Source organism: Gambusia affinis, linkage group LG15, assembly GCF_019740435.1.
Source record: "Gambusia affinis linkage group LG15, SWU_Gaff_1.0, whole genome shotgun sequence".
Lineage (NCBI taxonomy): Eukaryota > Metazoa > Chordata > Actinopteri > Cyprinodontiformes > Poeciliidae > Gambusia > Gambusia affinis.
Genome location: NC_057882.1, coordinates 883,197 through 906,005, shown reverse-complemented (window position 1 = coordinate 906,005; position 22,809 = coordinate 883,197). Strand labels below are relative to the sequence as shown.

The 22,809-nt window shown below is 37.3% G+C and overlaps 1 protein-coding gene across 2 annotated transcripts; it reads right to left on the bottom strand.

Moving 5' to 3' along the window:
• Window positions 1–60: 60 nt before the first annotated feature.
• ap2b1 (adaptor related protein complex 2 subunit beta 1) lies at window positions 61–22,809 on the bottom strand. 2 transcript variants are annotated; one of them, XM_044141576.1, is made up of 22 exons: window positions 22,702–22,809; window positions 20,860–20,914; window positions 20,591–20,696; window positions 19,785–19,920; window positions 18,944–19,189; window positions 18,649–18,839; window positions 16,914–17,135; window positions 15,411–15,531; window positions 14,981–15,076; window positions 13,402–13,517; window positions 13,158–13,323; window positions 12,847–12,945; window positions 11,127–11,386; window positions 10,170–10,362; window positions 8,709–8,750; window positions 7,939–8,091; window positions 6,218–6,363; window positions 5,978–6,107; window positions 4,323–4,407; window positions 3,759–3,845; window positions 1,940–2,094; window positions 61–1,425 (listed from the first exon to the last, which is right to left on the bottom strand). In XM_044141576.1, the coding sequence occupies exons 2-22, from the start codon at window positions 20,894–20,896 to the stop codon at window positions 1,351–1,353; spliced, it is 2,862 nt and encodes a 953-aa protein (XP_043997511.1). In that variant the 5' UTR covers window positions 20,897–20,914; window positions 22,702–22,809; the 3' UTR covers window positions 61–1,350. The 2 variants fall into 2 exon arrangements, with proteins under 2 accessions (XP_043997511.1, XP_043997512.1); XM_044141577.1 differs by lacking the exon at window positions 8,709–8,750.

Sequence of the window (22,809 nt, the reverse complement as noted above, 5' to 3'; positions counted from 1 at the left end):
CTTTCAATGTGTAAAGACAAAAAGCACATATAATAAATAAAACAGCAAAATTCATCTGCATTTGTGGAATAGATAGAGCGAATTCTTTATTTAAATTTCAGTGTGATAAAAGCTTTGTATTCGCTACACAACATAAACTATTGCACCACACTAGAGCTCTGTGCCTAAGGGTGCAAAAACCACACAATGCCGACAGTCAGTTCATGAAGACAAGACATTATTAAACATAAACCTGGCATTTCAGTTCAGTGAACACTTGGTCCTATGAGCTGGATTTTGGCTGGCTCGTTACAACCTTAAACTGACATGAATACAACAAGAACAGTATTCAAAAGAGAAAAAGGATAAATAATGCACATTACAGAAACAAAGAAAAGAAAACATGGAGGTAGATACTTGATGAACTACAAATAAATGTATGTCAAAGCCATGCACCGATGTTTGGAGGGAAAAAAAGGCATTTCAACAGTATTTATAGTGAAAATGTATGGGAAAAACTGCTAATGTGATTATTTTAATGGTTGAATTAAGAAGGTACTTTTGTCTTTTAGATTAAAGATGTTTATCAGGTATGAACTAAATGCTGAAATTACCAACAGGCTGCTAGACAAAAGTTCAATATGAGGCAAAACATCATATGCATAAAAAGCAACTTTTAATGCATCACTATTTAGATAAAACACATGGCAGTAGAGAACAAGCACCAAACATCCTGCTGTAGTCAATAAATCTGACTTATTAAGAGGTCTAGATCTTATTCAACTCAATTCTTTATTTTCTCTAACATTTGTCATTTTGCAATAATTTATGTTTTCTACAAGTAAAAAACATTACCGTTTGCCTCTAAATGCTTCACACACTTTTTTGGTGAACCTATTTAATATGTACTTTGAATGTGTGCTGTAATTCTTGTGATGCTTCGCAAAAATAATGGCAAGCATTTAAGCAACTTTAGTATTCTATAGGCAGATTCAAAAGAAAGGAAGATCTAAATCAGCGGAAACAAAAAAAAATGGCATCACTGTAGCTTTCTCAGGACAGTTTCACCATCAATCACAACATGAACACTGAGTTAAGGATGGAATGATCAGCGTTTTACTAGGACACAAGCACAAACAAGGAGCGTACTCAGAGATATAAACATTGATTCCAGACTGCCAAAACCACGGAAAATGCAAATATGTCAACCACAATAATTTCAACTGATTGAAAATGACTTTTCAAAGTGAAATTTCAGATTTCAGATTATTATTTCTCATTTACTTTTTTAATTATCTTATTCTGGCAGTCAATTAACAAGCACAGAAAATAAACAGCCACTTTTCAGGAAGGAGGAGTGTAGCCATGAGTTCAGTTTTTCAGGATGGAGTCATACATCTGGTAGATGTACTGAGAGACTTCAGGGGCCCGACACTTCAGAGAGAGCTGGGGAGAAAAAAAACCAATATAATTTCCTCTCATATTTGAAGGTTTTAACAGCTATTTTTAGGGGGGAAAATTCTATATTTATAGCTTAGTTCATTTGTAAAACAGAAAGGAAGGTGCCAGAACTACAGAAAGGAAAAAAAACTATTTGTAGAATAAATAGTAGTAAACTTGAAAAGAAACAAATGCAGTGTACCCCTGTTTGTGCTCCACCACCTGCAGATATCTAAAATAGGTGAATACTTATGACCCTTTTCTAGAAACACACGAGTACATTTATGGTAGGAATCTGCTACTTTTTACAAAAAGAACAACACAGAACTCTCAGACATATGAGTGCTTTGCTGCTTCTTTCAAGTTAAACCTTTAAGGTTGGTTTATATGCAGCATCGCTAATACAACCTTAAAATGGTTTAAGGTTGTATTTCTTGGATTACTTCACAAGAAATACAAATGTAAAACTGATCAGTTCCTAAAAATAAATCTCTGTATGACATGTACATGTATTCTGTACCGTATAATTGGGGTTCCCTGGTTGAATGCGGAGCTCAGCCAGGATCCAAATGCCATTGGTCAACTTGAGTGACTGGTACAGCATGTCCTGGCCTTCCACGTTTCTTTTGGCAATGGTGTAGACGTTGTTATTCTGTAGTTTGCCAGACACTGTGTCTGTAAGACCAGAATCAAAATCAGTCCATATTATGAAACACCTTAACTTATGAAGCTTGATGTAATAATAAACTAAGGAAATACACAAAAACAAGAGGCTAAAACAACTAAGTAAACCAACATTTTGTCAAAATTTATCTACTGCCACAGGGTCAACTAGCTCTCAGAGGATTTTATTGAATATCTATTAGCAACCTTCAAATTGCAAGGTTCTAAATCTATCTCATATTGCAAGCCACCATGGGTTTTATATGGCTGTGAGGGAAACAGCACAATTAACAGCCCTTCTACATAAAACAAAAACAAAGAAGTTGAACAGTTTCGATTAAAAAGAAAGTATCCAAAGGTGAGCATGTGGGTGAAAGACAAAAAAAACAAACAAAAGAAAAATCAGAACGTAAGATTTTGGACTTAACATGAGACAGGACCTAAAAATGGCCCTGTTAAATATGACAAATAAAGAATTAAGAACAGTAACTGAGCAGAATATCTTCAAAATTCAGGATTAGTAAAACCGCAGAGAGGGCGTGCTGCGGTGGCGTAGCGGATAGCGCAACCCACGTATGGAGGCCTTGAGTCCTCAACCCAGCTGTCGAGGGTTCGATTCCTGGACCCGGCGACATTTACTGCATGTCTTCCCCCCTCTCCTTCCCCCTTTCCTGTCAGCCTACTTTCATATAAAGGGAAACTACAGCCCACAAAAGACCCCCTGGAGGGGAGGGGGAAAAACGCAGAAGAATTCAAACTTTAAATCTGCTGTTAATGTAAGTCTTAGAGATTCACAGAGAAATCAGTTATTGATTACACTCAGTAGATTTGATTGGCCCTGACCAGGGACTAGATCAAAAACCCAATCTTTTTCTAATCTCTACCCTCATCACATCTGTCTCGCTGTGCCACCATAACTGACCGAAAACATCTTCCAGTTTTGCAGAGGCCTGCTGTTGAACCATTTTTTGGATTCTAGTGAACTGAGCCATAAAAACAGAGAAACATCAAAAACCTGAATCTCGACAGACATCACTGTTCTTGAGAAAATGCAGAGACTCAAGTTTACGGGTATTAATTCTAACCACGCTAATGACCAATATATAGTTGTGATTCCATTCTAAATGTGCGCAAAACTGCTGATATTCCACTAATGTAGAAAAAACACAATTTTACAATTGTGCTGTTTCCTTCAAAAAAAAAAACACAATTAAAACCACACATCAATAAGTCTGTTCACACAATGTCATTAAAAAATATACATCTGGTTGTTTATTAAATGACTCGTGTGTTGCGAAAGAACCGTTTTCATTGCACTAGTTTCAAATACACTATTTTTAAAAGAGCTGAAAAACCACCTAAGAAAAAAGAGAAAACACTTTCCACCAAAAAACATATTATTTCAAAATCGGTATGTTTTCAATAAGCAAATTTGCGCAATTCCAATTTGCAAACTTTTAAGGTCAATGGAAATGTAACTTAAGATGATAACTTAAGTTTGCTCAAAACCCTGAAACATTAAGTCGGCATAAGCTAAACTAGCAAGAACTAATGATTGAAATCAGCCACAAAACTCTGTTCAGTGTATCTTTGGTAAAAGGCCTCCAGTATTTACTATAAAACTCAAAATGTGCAAAGAACTAAAATGCAAACAAAACATGGATGGCGCTGCCTACCAGCATTAAGGTGACAATCTTTGATCTGGTACTGGAGTTCATTCTCATTGGGAATGTCCTTCCAGGTGGCCAGAAACACCTGTCGCTCTGAAAACAATAAGACATAGTCATCAATATAGATCTTGATTACTTTAAAAGGTGATCCAACATTTGTAAGGAAGATGTAGGTTTTCTTATCATTTTAAGCAAATTAGGCTTAATAATTTAAAATTTATATTTAATATTTATATTTTATTTATTCTGGAGTAACTTCATTGGAACCTCAAAACATTGTCCTGAGCCGTATGCAACGAAATTTCGTTATGTATACACCTCTGTGCATACAAAATGACAATAAAGTCTGTCTAAGTCCAAGTCTAAGTTAATTATAACTTTTAAATTATATGATTGAAATTTCTGGCCATCTTTCAGCATCTCTTGAAATGATAAAATTTGATTATACTGTGCTTCACTTTCTGAATGTATATATTTTTAGTTCTTTGTTAATTCAGTATTTTCAACAAGTATGATTAAAGGTATATTGCTGTCCATTGCACTGCATCAGCAAATTGGATAAAATCATACCCATTTTTCCATCTTCAACAAAGAATATATTCAGAGGGATGAGGACGCTGAAGTAGAACACGTCAATGTTGTTCTTTACAGCCACCTGTGCACACATGAACAGAGGAGAAGGAGTATTAGACAACAATTTTGGAGACTACAGAGCACAAATGTGTAATAAACATGCATCTTCAAACATAAAATGAAAAATAAAAAGTTTAATTTTTCTGTCCAGCACATAACTTTATGAGTGAAGTTCAGCTTGCTAAACGAATAATTCTTATCTAAGAAAATTTTCCTTAGATTCAAAAGCTACTATTTCACAAACTAAATCACCTGTGAAACTCGAGGTCAAAATTCAGCCCGACATAGCTTTTTATATTATCGTCTAGACCATAGATGTCATATTAACGTCACTAGGTCTCTCAGGTTTGTCGTGATTCTGCGACCGTGAAAATTTATGCAAAAATCAACAAACCCCGCATTTTTTCATGCTGATGCATATAGGTTTATTGCAAATTTTCCCCAAAAATTGTCAAAAAGGTTTACGTGACTGCTAACTTCCACCAGCAGGTGGCAGTATTTCTTTTACAACACTGCTGCCTTAGCCTATACAGTGATCCCTCGCCACTTCGCGGTTCACTTATCGCGGATTTGCTATTTCGCGGATTTTCATAATGCATTTTTTTTTTTTTGGTGCATTGTGCTCTGCATTCTGATTTGCTAAAAACTCACTCCCGCTTCTTGTATCAAAACATGCTACGAATTACTGGAAGGACTAACGCTTGGTCGCTTAGCAACCATGGTGCGAATGGCCACTGAACTTAAGCGAGTAGCTGAGGAATGGGACCCTTTGATGATCCGTTCATTACAGTTCTCCAACGTAATCGATGGTGGCATGTCGGTGTACAAGGATCTTTTTGCAAAGAAGAAAAAAGAGCGACAACAGCTGCTTATCACTATGTTCTTCTCCCGAACAAACACACCTGCACCGCGGGTTTCAGAAGAAGAGAACACTGCAGAGCGCAGTCAGGATGCAGCGGCCCAGTCTGAAGAGCAGTGAAACGGCCTACACGTCAGTCACTGTATTTGTATACATGTAATAGTTGCTAATTGTAAAAAAAAAAAAAAAGTTTTCTATTTCGCGGATTTCACTTATCGCGGGTCATTTTCGGAACGTAACCCCCGCGATAAACGAGGGATTACTGTACTCTATGACTCTATGACTTACTCCAAGTCACAGTTTGTAATAGACATGGTGAGAAAGAAAAAGAAAAGAGTCAGATTTAACATCAGTCATAAGTTTGAATTTTGCAAAATTGTCTTCAAATATTTCTAAGTTAGCACAACAAAATCTGTGATTTTGATAAGGAAAAAAAAGGAGAGCGGAAAAAAAAAACAAATCACAAAAGCAATTGTAAAATCCTGGCGGGACTGAAGATCTGAAATGGTTAATATTTATTTCTAAGAAGTAATAATGAAATAGTTATTAATGTTTCAGCAGTTTGTTAGTGGGTTCTATCAATCTATTTTGGCATAACCAGCCCATGAGAACATTCACTATCCTGAAATGGTCCAAAATGAAAATGAGTTTGACATTCCTGATCTAAATGATGATCAACCAAAAGTCACTTGACAGTGGTCAACCAGCATTTTGTGAGGAAAAGCTCCTGTACCTGCAGATTATTGAGCGGATCCATCTTCATAACAGGCCCAATGGTGTTAACAGGCAGGGAGACCTCAATACTCTGATTGGGCATCAGTGGAGTGTGAATGGGCAGAGGACTGGTGGGGATCACACCAAAACTGCAACGAGAACAGAAATCTAAACCTGGTGCTATTCGGCTGCAACTTTCCCATAAACATTTGTGAATTAGTGCCTGAAAAAAAGAATTCCTCTCCTCCAGTTTACAAACCTGTTTTTGTTGAACTGGACGGCAAAGTCGTTCATGTGCTGCAGCGCCTTGTTGGTGAACGACATGTCCATGTACATGTGGCCCTGGCGGCGGGAGAATGTTCCAGAGATTTCTAGTCCCTTAGCTTTTACTGCAGGAAGCCACACCTGATAAAAAGCAGGTTTTGGTTTAAAGACTTTTTTGGCACTGGTGACATTTATTGAACAGCAATTTGACAACACGGAGGGTTGGAGGGTTTTCTTTTCAGTTCTTCAGCCCATTTACAACTAAGTATGTCCATAATTTTAACGTAACTTTAATTTGTTTTGTACAGATGGAGAGAGAAGAGAGAAGGGGAAGACATGCAGGAAAAAGACTGTATAGAGGAATATAGCCTTAGCACACGGTGCACCCTCCCTACCAACTGAGCTGTTGATACTTTGTATCTTATGTTTATCCTTCGCTGATGAGACAGACTCAAAAAGTCAGATGTTTCTACAGTTTTTACTTCAGAAAAACTATCATTTTGGGGCTTTATATTTTAAGCATTTTATTTATCTTTAAAGTAGATTTGGAAGACTCTATGACTTACTCCAAAAATCCAGCAGCATTCAAGAATGATTAATATCAAATCAGTAGAAATGAAAGTGGGTTAGGGATGAACAATAAATCATTAATACATATGTCACTGACATATCATGCTATGCATATGATCAGTATCAACAGATAATATGTCTGATAGAATATTCAATATATAGAATATTCACAGAACCCTGATCCAGAACTGCAAAGCATTGTGGAGGATTTAGGCAGAGGAAAGATTTACGCTGAAATTCTCATAACCGACTAAGATAGGTTGGTGACATCAACTTACTCACTCACTCACTATTTGGTTACCTAGCAACTAGCAAATGTTCAGTAACTTGAGCAGCAGTATAAGGTTTCTTCATAACTGCTTAGAAATAAACTACGCCTGGAGTTCCTACTACAGGCGGACTTTCCTGTTTTAACTGTGGATAAAACAGGCAAGGTCATGCCCCCAGTTTGGCAGTATTTCAGATATTCAAAACAAAAAACTACTCAATAATTATCAATATCGATTCATATCAAATGCTTATATCATGATATGTTTTTCAACCATATTGTTCAGCCCAACAGTGCCAATCAACCTCTGGTAAGCGTTGCTCACACCCTCCGCCTTGCTCTTTTCTGTGCAACCGCTCTTTCCGCACAGCACGGCCAGTTAGCATGGCCACTGATGACAGCGGATAAACAGTTTTCCTGTTATGATAAGTCGTTTCTCTGCCATAAACACATTGCGCAACACATATGTGATCATGATGACAGAGCTTAGACTCCTCTCCTGGCTCTGATTGGTTGTTTTTGACTGAGTAGTGTTTTTCTGCAAGTGGCAGTAGAATCACAGAGATAAGGCAGAAGAGCTTGATTTTTTTCCATACGATGCATCTCATGTTGTACTGTCCAAACAGTGACAGTTTTAAAAAATATATAAAAAACATATTTTTACAAAATTTACATACCGCAGTTTTAAGTACAAAACCAAACTCAATCCAAAATATTCTCTGATGTCTAAACAAATTAAACCAACCATGTAATATAACATTAACCAAATAAATCTAGCAAGAAAAATCCTTTTCACATCAATAATCTCGGTTTAATTTGACAATAAACTCTTTCTTTCCTTTTATCATTGCATGTGCGATAAAGTTGTGTGTACTCACTGCTTTTGGGGCTATAAAGCCTCCAGCGGTGATGGCCATGCCTGTGGAGAGCTCAAACAGGTCATTGAGGCCACTGCTGACTGCTGGAGGAGCAGGAGTTGGTGACGGAGCAAAAGTGCTGGGGACAGACGACGGAATGAAGTTTTGTCCCACCTAAAGGAGTTCCGAGACAATAGTACAAACACTGAAAATACAATGTGCTAGTTAAAACCATCTCAGTAAGCTTCCCATCCAGCTTCACTAAAAATATGCCAAAAGCCCAAGAAGAAAACATAAATAAATCGCACAAAGAATATTAGATGTTAGGTCACTGGCAAAAGAAAGCATGAATATATGGAAATAATATATGAACACTCAGCCAAAGCAAAAATAAAAGCAGACCTAAATTAATTCCGAGAAACACCTTTTATGTGCATGAGTATTTTAGCCCATAAGTCCTTTACTTCAAATTATTCAATAACAAAGTATATAACCCAACTCAATTTAGAATTAATGAAGAGTTTTCATAAACTGATCTAATGCTAGTAAACAATATATTCAACAGTATAAAATACTAAAATACAAACCCACAGGGATCATAAGACTGAAATAAAAGTCATAAATTGTGTTTTAAAATATGGCCAAAATGATTCAAAAGAAGACATTTTCAAGCTGTGCACGCAGGTGTGAAGCAATAAAAGATTCTAACACAATGAAAGCATGAAGAGTGCAGTGAGAGTTTAGTTCAAGAAGCATGCAGCAAGATGGCCAAATAGAAAGGCTTGACTTACTGCTGGACTTCCCCCAACACCTCCGCCCAGGTCTCCCCCAAGCTATGGGAGAAAAGAGGAGACGCCCCCAAAGATAGCATCCAAACATCACAGAAAACCAAACACACACACAAACAAACAAAGACAGAAACAGAAACCTTCTTAGCAACCACAAGCCAACAAGAGCAGCCCCTCACTGTCTCGGAAAATATTACCTCAATAATATTTCTGCAAGACAACTATTAAGACTTCTAAACATTCTGAGATGTTAAATGTAAAATTTAGACTAACATAGCCTCAAATTATGAGCCAATGCCACTCTTGTATTTAAAAAATGTTAATATTTTTTTTAAAAAGTATAACCTATAAAATTCAAAAAGTAAAACTAAAAGATTCATTACAAGCAGAGTAATATTTGAATTTCTGATGATTAGGGCTTACAGCTGACAAAAACAGCAAATATACCTTCTCAGAACATTTAAGTACATCAGAACAATGAAAAAAAAAAAAGACTCCAGAACATTTATGTGCAGCAGACTGTCATCGACAACATTCAAAGGGCTCATTGTTAAATAAGATGGATTTTCAGAGAGGATTATCCAAGCAGGCTATTGAAAAGTTGTGTGGAAGAAAAAATAAATAAATTAACATACATTTAGGAAAAAAAATTTTATGCAATTTCCCCCTTTCACTTAATTCCCCATTAACTGCCTACGGCATTAATTTATTTAGAATCATAAAAACAAAAGTGGTTATTTGATTAGCTGACAATAACAATTTAGCATAATGTTGAACTAAATACAAAGCACTATGAATTTAATTACTTACTATCCAATTGTGCTAATTTTGGCATAATTAAGTATAATTCCAACCACAAGACGATATGATAATAAGATCCATAGGCCATCTTGGACATGTAGTCTAACTGCTTTTTACAAGAGGTTATGTCTGGATCAATAACTGTGAACAGCCATTTTCCTTTAGCAATAAGATTTTTGTGGCTTAACCTTGTTGTGGATGCTGTAGACAGTTGTAAAAGCATGGTTGTAGACCATACTTTTACATGGCCATAACATTTTATATTAAAAATAAATTATCTTTATTGGTCTAAAGTAATGGTTCAAAAATTTTCAGTGAAACAGAACTGGTGTTTTTATTAGCTGTAAAAATATTAACATTAGTAAACCCTTGAAACATTAGTCTTTGTGCAATGAATCCAGAATACCTTACACTTTCTGTATTACATTACTTAAACTTTTCAGTGAAATTGTAATTTACTGAAATGGTTGGATTTACTGAAATCCATCCAGTTTTACAACTGGACCCCATCATGAACAAATAAACTTCATAAAAGTGTTAACAGCAAAAAAAGTCAGTTTTTATGTATAACAGTAAAATCTACTGGTTTTTACTGTAGATTGCACAGTACGTTGTACCTATGCAGGTGGTGGAAAAGTAACTTATTTGTGCGACTGAGCTCACCAAGCTGTCCAGGCCTCCACCCAGAAGGTCCACTGCACCCATTTGCATGGAGGAGACTTGGGGAACATTGACAGGAGGACCCAGGTCAAGGTTTAGCAGGTCACCCAGAAGGTCACCCTGGCTGGGAATCACATGTGGCTGGTCCATGGCAGCAGCTGGACCACCGCTCACGGGGCTCTCACCAGTATCAATACTGTTCAGGAGGAAGCGGAGAAGTGGTTAGAGAGAGTACATTTAAACTTCTTTAATTCAAAATATCAGAGAAATCTCTGGCTCAAGGCTGAATATATAAAACAGGGTTTATGCAGGCTTCACCAACTAAAATTTAAGACTTAAGGGATTTTTAAGACCATCAAGAATAAAATGTTCACACATCACAACAGATGTATCAAAGAAATTCAGGGGACCAAAACTTTGACCTTTCTGGGGTATTTTTGTGGCTCTTGGCGACAACTGTGTGCTCCTCAAATCACAAAAATGGCATATGGCTTTCTAGTTACCTAGCTAGGTAAAGAGCCATATGCCTACTGGTAATGAGACATATGTTAGGTGCTAATGACTTGTTTGTTTGCTTGCTATCTAGTTAGCAAGCAAACTAGATAGCAAGGCGGTATTAGCAGCTTGTTAGCAGTAATCTTAACCGAACTGAATCAAAGAACGCAGTGAGTAAAGATGTCTGTGCACGACTACAGCTTTGGTCTGATTAAAAAGTCTCATAAAACCTGCATAGAATATATAAGATTAAATAGTTCTGCCACAACAAAATTTAAGACCAGTGATCACCGTATTTAAGGCCAACTTACATTTTCTGTAATAAATTTACGACATTTTAAGGCCTTCACATTATAAAATTAAATGCAAGACTTTTGAGGTACGCTCCGACATTCTGTAAAACATGAGAACCAATAAAGCAACACTGAGATCTTTATAAATTATTCAGGTTTTTCTGTGTTTGACCTGCTGTGCTGGACAGGAAGGTGTTTCCGGTGGATTCCATGACTTCCTTCCACAAAGGCGCTGGGCGGCTTGTGATAGACTGAGGCCAGGGAGCCGATGTGGCAGATCAGCTCGTCCAGCAGCGTGGGCTCAATCAAGTCAGTCTCCTCGGAGATCAGGGGCTTTTCTGACAGCACCACCTCTTTAGCCGTCACAGGGTCAGTCGATAGCAGGCGCCAGTAAATATAACCCCTGTCACGGAGGTCTGGGTTGTCAGAGTCCTGGTGGGGGAACATTGAGATTTACATTGAAATAAATCTCAATGTAAGACTGTGCAGGTAATAAGATTTGTATTTTTCATATGAAAAAAATTAATGTCATATTTCATATTTCGAAAGCATGCAAATTTTAAAGTCATCTAATTTTATGAATTTTGTTAACGTGTGGATTTGACCTAGTAATCTGTGAAGTTGGAAAGAGGTTCTCAACCCTTTCAGGAAGACTTTTACAATAAAGAAACAGTTTCACAGCACTGGTCATTGCCGATTCTGGTCTGTCTGATGTGACCTGACCTGTTCAGACTGGAGACTGAAGAAAACCAGACAGGGGAGATTTCTGAGCATCACTTCTGAGTTCACTAAGCACCTCAGAACCTTCGATTTTCTCAAAAGCCGACAGTGCACCTTATAATCCGGTGCGCCTTATATTTGGACAAATATTGAGCCACAACAGGTCTCGCAACTACGGTAAGCCGACTTCATTTTACCCCGTAGAAGAAGAACTCCAGCTGCTAGATATTGGTGTCACAGGGCATTCAAATTTAGACTGCGAACTGCATGGGAACAGTGGATGACAGAAGGAGAACACACGTTCACCAAGACGGCGAGACAGCGCCGGACGACATGCGCCACTATCTGCCAGTGGATCGTAAATGCCTGGGGTGGTATATCATTCTCAACTGTGGTCCGAGCTTTCAGGAAGGCAGGAATTGTCACTGAACTGCTGGACAACAGCAGCAACACCGACTCGATTAATGACGACTTAGACGAGACGGAGCCGGGCATGTTGGATCCCGTATTCGCCCAACTGTTTCATTCGGACACTGAAGAAGAATTTGAGGGATTTGTGGATGAGGAATAAATTAATAAAGTGAACTTCACATGTTTATTTTGTGTTTTTACAGCTGAACAAGGTTGGTCATATTGTGAATATGGACATTAGTCTTTGAACAACGTTGAGTCATTGATATATTGTTATTGCTTTGCACTATTTAGAGTGTTACTATATTGTGATTGCACTAACGTTTGATTTAGTATCAACAGTATCAGACTGTTTTTTACGTATTTATTGAATCGAGGAAAAGTTTCCCTCCACTATGTGAGGGGAACTGCACTACACGTTACCACGTCACTGACTTTACCTCGGGGAAAATGATAAAACAGCTGTTTATTCATTTTGGGAGTGAACGGAGTTGTCAGAATTCTGGTTTGTAATCTATTAATAAAGTTTGACTGACATATCTGACTGTTTTGTTGACATTCCCTTTAGCGGAGCTCCATTTAATGGATGCATAACGTAACCCCAGTCTCTACTGTAGCGTCTATTCTATGCGCATTATAATGCGGTGCGCCTTATATATGAAAAAAGTTTTAAAATAGGACATTCATTGAATGTGCGCCTTATAATACGGTGCGCCTTATAGTGCGGAAAATACAGTACAAAGGTTTAATATAACACTAACCTGAGTGGCCAGACTGAGGACCTGCTGCACCAGCTCCTGAGTTTCTGATGGTTTCTTCAGGAACAGCTTCACAATGGCAGTCAAAAGAGTGAGTTGTACCTGCAAAGCAAAACAATGAAAAAAAAAAAAAACTGTATGTAGGTGTTATGGATAGCAGGGCAATTATGCAGAATGTAAACAGTGAGATGCACTGATTTCTGTTGAAAGAGCTAGTAAACACTACAACTCTCTGATTTAGTTTTTGGCCCATTCAAGGAGATGAAAGCAGAGTTCACAAGAACTTGTACATTCCTTCTTTTTAATCAACTCACCTGAGTGCTCTCGTCGTGGAAACCCTCGAGGAAGCTCTCGAGCAATTCGTCAGCGTTGTCGATCCTCTCGGCGTACTCTCCAACGATCCAGATCATGGCACCTCGAGCATCTGGTTCATCCAGGGAGTCCAAGTTCTCACACAGTGTGGCGATGATGCTCTCATATCTAAAGAACATCAGCATCTCAAAGGTTAAACGTAAAGATAACTGGACAGGTGATGTAAGTCAGGCTGTTCTCACGTACTTGTTAGGGTACTTGCGGAAAATGTCCCTGATGACCACAATAGCCTCCTGAACCACGTAGTTGACCTTTGTCTGGATCAGGTCCAGCAGAGTGCTTACACAGCGCTCAGCTGATTGCTACAGAAACAAAAGACACGCATCCTCAATACAAAAGAATCATACTAACATACAACAGCAGATCTTTTCAGTGAGTCCACTTCAGAGCTTGTAGCCATGGCCAGACAAATACATCTACTAAAAAAAGATCTTACTGGAGTATTTATTATCCGTTCGCCTCGTTTGTGTTTGATTGTTATTTTAAAAACAAAGACAAGATAAAGCTGGGCAACAAATAAAATCTTTCCATTAATAAAATGTTTGAAATGTGGAGATTTAATTTCAGGAAGATCAGGATTTGTCTTTCACCAATGCACTCCTTGGTTTCCCATAGGAGTGGTCAGTGTGCCCAAAGCCGCCATCTTGTTAGACAAGCATGTTTTACAGCTTCCATTTATTTGGACGTTGGATTCAGGTGAGCTCTACAGAATAATAAGACTAGGCAATTTTTTTACATTATGAGAGTAAAGTCACAATACTACCAGAATTGTAATATTGCCAAAATAAATTTGGAAGTTTCTGAGAACGCCAACACAAAAACAAAAGATTTAAATGACAAATGTTGTGCAAACTTTGGTATAAATTACAGAGACTATATTTAATCTTTTAACACATCAGCATCAGATTATTGTCAGTAATGTTGACATTATGGTGCAAACAACTGGGTCTACTTCAAAAACAGAACTACATAACTGAGCTGCTCATAGCAAATCCTGATAACTAAGCTTTTTTCTAATTAAAAACATTATTCTTGTAATTTCTAAAGGTAAGATGTAATCTTTTTTCTGCAAATATCATGATTGTGCGATAGAGTATTCCATTGCAAAAATACCACAAGGGATAATTGAAATAAAAGCTACTTTTTAAAAATATTTTCTATAATGTCTTTTTTTAGAAAAGAAATCCGTCAAAAAAAAATAAAAATCAGAATTTCTATCATTAAGTCATATCGCCCAGTCCTAAGACAAAGTCAATTTTAGCCTCCAATGCTAGTGATTAAAGTGTTTAGAATAATTAACATAGACCTCTGTCTGTATTCTCTGCAGAATGGAAAATGTCCTTTAGCTTGATGTTTGTATGTATTTCCAAAAAGCTGCTAAACATAGCAAGCTCCATGACAGGCACAACATAGAGAGACAAAACAGATCAACTTTGCTCCAGTCTTTGAATTATCTGTTGGCGTCTAGCTCTCAGTAGTGTCTTGGACAGCTGGCATACCGCCATAAAAAATAGTTTTTCACTTTTTTGTGTGTCTCTAAAAATTGTCTATAAAATGTCAGCCTTATAGCCCTCACTAATAATCCCAACATAAAAAAAGTCACTGTCACAAAGACCTGTTGGTGCTTCAGCATTCACTGACTAGAAGAAGATTGGATTTCTGAGGTTTTAACAGACAAGTCAGGGCCTGTTAAGCTAGTAATTATTTGATTCTGGTGGCTACTCAGGAAAAAAAAATAGATCAGGTGACAGCAGTCACTTCTCACCTCCACTTTGATGGCACAGCGTCCGATGGCTCGTACTGCCTTACGCACAAAGTCAACATCTACCTCTGTGGCATATTCCTTCAGTTCAGCCAAAACCTGTAAGAGTCCAAATATATCACTCCCACCATATACACAGAGCAAAAGAAATACAAGAAAAAAATATTTTCATTGAAACATAAAACTAATCAAAATATCACGTCTGCCTAAGCACTGAAAAAATTTTTTTGTATTTTCAAGATTTGTATTTTGGAAAATGGCAGTATATATTTGCAAAGTTATAGGAGAAGCAGGTCAGTAAATGTTTTTGTTGGACAATATTAAAGAAAGTCAGTAATGTCCAAGTGCTTTTCATAAACATTTATTTTTTAATTTTTATTTTGAAAATAGAGCCTGCCTTTAAATAATAATGTGTTTTCTTTATGGAACCTACCTGGGCTATGTTGGCCTGAGAGGCCAAGCGGATCATGATGTCCAGTTTCTCCAGCTTCACATAAATCGGGTCGTTATACTTGACAAAGAACACTTTAATCTCCTGCTTTAGGATCTCAGGCCTGCAAGAAAAAAAAAAAAAAAACACACGCATGGGCCCACCCACGCACATGCACCCATACACACATTAGGCCCTGTTGGAAGTTTTCTTGTTTATTTTAAAAAATAAAAACAGTTTATCATAAAAACAGACGCTACAAATTTATGACTGAACATAAAACAACTTAGAACTTAAATGATGGAAGAAGACAAATGTCTTTAAAAAGAATACTTTTGAATACCACAAATATTTTTTTTCCCTTATGCACTAACCAGTTAATGTCCCAGCTCTGTTCTACCCCAGTAGTGAGCTTTTCCATCAGACGCTCTGTTCCTCATTATACATATAAATATAATTGCCTTCTGGCGCTGTGCTGAAGGTAAGATGTAAACTAGTAGTCACTTTACTTTTATTAATCCAAAGGAAAAATAAAATTCACATCACAAGCTAATATTACGTAGTTCCAATGTTTCACACTGTCTGTGCAAAATAGCAGCTCCGTCACAGAGTTTATGCATGCATTTCTGTAGATGCTTGTGATTAAACTCATAATTATGTTGTTTGCAGTTTTCAGTGACGTAAATCACAAATCAATCAATGAATGCGGTCGGCAGTCAAACAGTGCCATACTCTGCTCTGTACTGCTGGTACTGCCCCTGAAGTGGGTACCAAAATTTGAGAAGAACCAGGCAGAGCTGCGCCGGATTTGCTCATGGAAATTAATCTTTGACGAGGTGGACAAGGTGGACAAGAACTGTACCAGTTAGAGGTGGTGTAGTGGAAAAGTGCCTTATGTTTTCAAACATGTGTGGGAAATCTGTGCTCATGTTGAGAGACTCAATCTCAAAAAGCAGTAGGGATGCAACTAGCGATTATTTTAGTCACAAATTATTGGGGTAAAAATATGGGCACACTCTGCAGATTTTTCATTTAACCATTTAAGCCTAAGAAGGCTTTAATGGTTAAATTTGTTTTAGCTGCAGATACAATGCATCTGCAGCTAAAAATATTAACAATAACAGGTGAAAAGTTCAGTCTGTTCAGCTTAACTTAACCTCAATACAGTATAGAGCAAATTTATTGATTATTTTTGGATAAACTGATTAATAACTGGATAGCAAAATGTGCTTAATACAATTTTTTTTTTGTTTTAAATTTTAACCAGGTGAAGCTAAAACTCCCACTTGAGGACCTCTGGGTAGAACACATTTACAGAAAAGCTTTCTTTGTATTCTTTCTTTTTTTTAAAAAAACCTAAGTGCAAAATATACATATTTTTCATATATGCTTATTCGTCAACTAAATTAGTCAACTATGATTTCAATAATTAATTTATTACGATAAATCAGATTAATGTTTTCCCACCAACAACCAATCTCTCAAACAGCTATGCCAATCTCATACCTCTTCTGAACAATCAGGTTGATGTTCCTCAGAGCCACATACTGGACCTCTGGCTCGCCAGACAGCAGAGTAACGAGTGGGGGAGACAGTTTCTTCAGTAGTGTGTTGTAGTAGTCAGAGTCCTTTGGCAGGAGCTCCAAGAACTTCATCAGGACCTTGACGGCGGACAGGACCACTGCTGAGTTGGCGTGAGACAGCCGAGGAGTGACACGCTCACAGATGCTTTGAGACACAACAAGGAAAGAATCTCAGCATGAGTTCAGAAAGGAAAGAGACATAGTTTGACTTAAAAACAATCTTTATTAAACTAATAAAATTAAACTAACAAATTAAGTTAAAGGGGGCCTACTATGCTTGCTTGAACTGGTTAGGATATGTCTGTTGGCTATACATGTGTTCATTACATTTTTTTTTTGCATAAAATCATTCTTAGAAAATCAGATTTCAGTTTAGTCAGTTCTGCCTATTTTGAGCTTCTTTCAAAATGAGCTGTTTTGGGGCTTCTTGTCACTTTAAATCCAAATAAGCTGCTGCTGGCCATGCCTATCCAAACAGATGCGCAATTATACAACCATACATCTTTGAAAACCAGAAGTGGAGCCTCCTCCACAACCTACAAGAATGCATAAAGTGTTCTCTGGATGATAAGTCAACAACAAAATGCCCGTGTTTTCCAGCTGCCATTTTACAGCACATACAGCCATAAAACCAGCTCCGCTTGGGTTACTCGAGCCCTTTTTTCACTGTAGGGCTTGCAGGATTTTTCCCAGTGACACCAGATGCGAAAATCACCTTGTTCAGAGCCTTGCCAACTTCTGAGGGAATCATTTGGAAAATGTTATTTACATTTACCATTATAAGGTTTAGCTGAAGTGCGCTTGTAATCCCAGTGTAGCACAGAGTGCAAATCCATCCTCCAGATAAACTTCAAAACACCGAGACATTTGACTATGTATAACCAATACAAACTAGGAAGTTATAAGATCTCATACTGTAGATGTATATATATATATATATATATATATATATATATATATATATATATGCCGTTTATATGCTGTTAGTGGGACCAATGTCAGTGTACATTTTTTTTCTCCCAAACTGTAGAAAAAAGTTACTTATATTTATTTGCTTTATCTGATGACATGATGTGGATCCTAAATTCAACTTCTTGAATATCATATTAACTGAAAGAAAAATGCAATTGAATATGTTATTATCATTTAAAAACGTACAGGTAAGAATAGATGATGACGAGAATATTTTGACCCTGCATATTAAAATGACACATTGAGAAAATCAAAAAAAAAAAAAAATTGCTACTCTGACCCAGAGATCTGGAAGACAACTTGTCTGTGTCCTGCTTTCGCAGCCAACGCAGTAATCAATAGCTAACTCCAAACGAGCCCTGTCTGGCCGGCCCGATTTGAACTCTTGGGGTTCCAGGGAGCTGGGTGGGACCGGGCTGGAAGTGCTAACACAAAAATGCTCATCCTGGTTTGAAACCAGGCAGGCCTGGCTCAGGCTGTGCAGTCCAAAAGGAGCTTACATTAACCAATTGCCAAAAAAATGACAATGGTTTTTAAAATGTTTCTGCTGTTTTCAGAAGCAGCAGAAACTCAAATAGAAGTAGAGAAATGCGCAAAATGTGAATTTTGGACAAATTCCCATTTTTGTCCAAAATTGTGATAAAGGGGGATTCTAGTATCCCCTTTAAGGATTCTAGAATCTCTACCTCTGAGCCTCTCGGTCATCCTTGGGGTTGTAGTTGGACAGGCAGTCTAGGATGAAAATCTGTCCCCACTCTGTGCATTCGTTGAGGGCCGTCAGTAGCTTGTTGATGTTTTGCGGATTCAAGTCCAGCAAATTGCTGTTGGGGTGAGACTCGCTGATCTCAGACAAAGCAGCAACTGCATTGGCAACAACCTGTGGGATTATGGTCAAGCTTGTAAAACACAAACTGTATTTGATTGGGTATAAACAAATGTAGCCCTAAGTATATCTATAAAATAAAATAAAAGAAGGCCAACCATGGGATTTGAGTCAGCAATGAGATCCCTCAGAGAGTCCAGGAAACCCTGATCTTCCACCATCTGGGCATTGATGTCATGCAGCTTTGCCACACAAACAGCTGCTGTCTTTCTCACATATGGGTCCTCATCCTTCAGACACTTCCTTAGTGGCTCACACAAGTACTCTGTGATTTTGTCCACCCGTATGCAGCCCATGGTGCGGACAGCCAGAGCCCGGATCAAAGGGTTGGGGTCCTCACAGTCCTGTAAAGACAAACCTCATTTGGTTGCACCACATGCGCACAAAACTGTCAATATTTTGCTAATGTAAAAAAATTAAAAATTCTCATTTGTGGTGTTTCCATTAAGTAAGAAAAGTAATTCAAATTACACGTGAATAAATTTGTTTATGCAATAAAAAAATAATAAACACTTAAACATTCCATGCTAACATCCTCCTCACACTATTAGCATCCAGTTATTGATCAAATGACTTGTGTGGAAAAGTGTCTAATTTCCAATGCATTTTTATAAAATACACTCATTTTGATACAGCCAAAAAACCACCTACTCCTAATGCAAAAATTTATTATCAAAAAATGTGAGTTGTTTTTTTCTTTTATTCCAAATGTGTTTTTGTAATTTCAATTTGGGCAAATTATATGGTCAATGGAAACACAGCTACTGTTGGGTTAAAGTGTGTCAAGTTTGTATCCAGAAGGACCCGAAACAAATGTAGCTGTCCAGAACGATAGCATAGTGACATGTACTCTCTCTTGTGCAAGCTAAATTTACATATTTTAATCTTTTCTAATTTTAATCTAAAGTAAAAGGCTTGATCCCGGTGGTCAAGCCTTACCTTGACAAAGCTGTTCACAGCCATGATGGCCATGTCAGGCTGGCTTTTGGCATAGTTCATCAGGTATAGATAGACCAACTTCTTCAGCTCCAGGTTGTCAGTCTGCATGCAGTTCACCACATCTGGGAACAAAGAACTGAGAACAAACACAACTGGGGTTAGATAACATTGATGGCTCAATATTGTTTCTTGCATGTTTTATTTAAAGTCAAAGAAATGGGATTAAAAGAGCAGAAAATACTTGGGGGGGCATGTCACCAGTTTTTCTTCCAAGCTTAACTTTAAAAACTGTGATGACTAGAACTTATTGAAATATAATTATGTAAATAAACCTGGCATATTCCAAAAAAAGCACTTCTTGGCCTATATTTAAACTGTGGTGAAAAAATAAATCCTTCACATCATCATGAACACAATATACCCACAGTAAAACATAGTGGTGGTGGCAGCATCATCCTATGGGGATTGCATTTCTTTTTTAGCAAGGACAAATTGCACAGTTGGTAGAGCTGTTGCCTTGCAGCAAGAAGGTCCTCGGTTCAATTTACATTACTCCCTGTGCATGTGTGGGTTCTCTCCAGGTACTCTGGCTTCCTCCCACAGTCCAAAAACATGACTGTCAGGTTAATTGGGTTCTCTAAATTCTCCCTAGATGTGAGTTTGTATAAGGGTCTTTGTCCTGTCTGTCCCTGCATTGCCCTGTTATGGTGGTGACCCCTCCTTACCCCACTAGGGACAAAGGTGTACAGAAAATGGATGAATGGAAACTGCCCTAATAACATGCAAAGTCCAGTCTGATGGTGTACCTGACATCTTTGCCAACAGTCATGGCAGCGATGACCTTCTTTACCGCCTCTTTTCTCTTCTCTTTCTTCTCATTGTTTAACTCTGCTTTCAGCTCAAAGATCTCCCCTAAAAGATGAATTGCATAGACATGAAAGACAATTGTGTTTTTTTTAAAAAGTGTTCTTTATCTTTAAGTTTAAAGAAAAAAAAAGTTTTCATAGGAAAAAAAAAAAAAGATTCCTTCTTTATAGAAAAAAAAAACTGGTTTGATAAAAAATTTTCTACTCACCCTTTTTGTTGGTAGTGAAATATTTGGAGTCTGTCATGATGGTGGTGTTTGTGGTCTGCCAGGAACCCAAAGCAAAGATTAAGAAATCTTTGTAGTTAGTTAATGTTTAACTAAAAACTTTGGATGCAGTGCACAATATATTATTAACATCAGTGTCAGCTGATGTCACTTATTTTTATAAGCTATACTGATATAGCTTCAACAAAAAAAAAAAAATTGACCAATATTAATAACTGATATTTAAATCCATCTTTAGTCTTTCAGAGGGGTGAGGGACAATGATTGGTCATGTGGTTTCTGTCTGGTCATGTGACTGTGATAGTAATGCAGAGCAAGAGTATGGGGTGTCAGGGAAATGCATATAAAATACATAAATGTCACCCATAATGGCAGTATTAATACCAGATATTGGCCCAAATTTTTATGGTCTTGAAAATTGGTCCTCTTCAAAACTATTTTTAAACCATAGCTTATTTTCAACACATCAGCAAAAACATGTGGCAAAAACATTTTATATCATAATTCAGAGTTGTTTAACTGTTCAGCTTCATTCCACGACATTTTATGCCCAGTAATTTGGAATGTAATATTGAGAAATAAAAAATAATTGTAAAAGAAAATAACATTTAAAAATGCATTTTAATTGGCACATTATGTCTTGTTTGTTTTAGCTGCACTTGATTTGAATGAGTGAATTAGAGGTTTGTTTCTGTACATTAAAAAAATTACTTCACCAATATTTTATAAATGCATTATTTCAAATATCTATTTCTGTTGAAAGAAGGGAATATGTTAATTTTGACTTAACAAAACCCAGAATTCCGTTTCTCTGGAAGCTAAAATACTACATGGGATTCATTTTAAACCGTTTAATAGAAACCCTTCTGACAATCTACACAAGGAAGTTAAGCCACAAAATGTCACAGCTAAATAAACTGTTTTTAGAGTCTATAACCCCGAATTATTGTGTTTGATGGTTAAAAGGGTTTTAGGTTGTGACATTATTTAACCTTCACAAATTTCCAGTTTCCCAACAACTTATTCCAATCTCTACCCTCCCACCTTGCTAACGTTGGCTAGCCGCGGCACTGAAGTTAGTGTCTGATTAAACACGTCAGTAAAGGGCTATTTCGCTGCTTTTAAGACAACTAATCAGCTCTTGTGAACAATCTGAAAGACATTGCTAGGTCATACCCAGACTACATTGTTCTTCACTGCTTATAAAAGTGTGCTTTGGAGGAATCTGTCCGGATTAACAATATTGTAGTTAAGAATCAGGACTCCGTCTGAGGTGGGCTAATTGACAGAAAAGTGTTTCTTTTGTATTTTCCCAAATATAGCTTTTCCACCTCCTGTGATTAAGTTATCCTGAAATATAGTAAATATTTCGAGCCAGTTTTGATTATTGCACCCAATGTGCATTTTGATCTGATCAAAAGTAGCCTAAGTTCCTAATAAAAAGAATGAATTAGCCTTTAAGTCAAATAGAAAGCTCCAAATCGTATGTGAACGTCAGCGTAGTTTCTTAGCTACAAGCTAAGAGCACCGCCATCTCCAGTTATTTTCAAAACTAGTGACCAAAACACTTATGTCAGACTGATTTCTCGATTTAATAACTTTTAACCGAGCAGTGCTAAGAGGTTTCAGTTAAATATTGTGTTTAAATTGACGCAAAACGGGAGGAAAGAGAACAGCGGCCCAGTTCCCATCATCGCTGCTCCTGCTGACAGGACATACGCTAATGCACCAAGACAATACACAGATCAACACACTGACTGACACAAAAGTCACAAAAATGAAAAAGTGTCATAATAATATTTAGCAAATAGATAATTTGCTTACCTTCTAGAACAAGTAACAGACAAATTTCAATGGGGTATAACAGGACGCAGGTTTGTCCCTTCCCTGTTCAGAGGAAGATGGAGAATGGTGCTTTCAAAGTCGAGGGAA

Coding starts and splice junctions, on each gene's coding strand:
- ap2b1 (XM_044141576.1), bottom strand. CDS start 20,896: ATGACAGACTCCAAATATTTCACTACCAACAAAAAGG. Junction 20,697..20,859: donor TTTCACTACCAACAAAAAGG/GTGAGTAGAAAA, acceptor TTCATCTTTTAG/GGGAGATCTTTGAGCTGAAA. Junction 19,190..19,784: donor CTGTGAACAGCTTTGTCAAG/GTAAGGCTTGAC, acceptor TTGTCTTTACAG/GACTGTGAGGACCCCAACCC.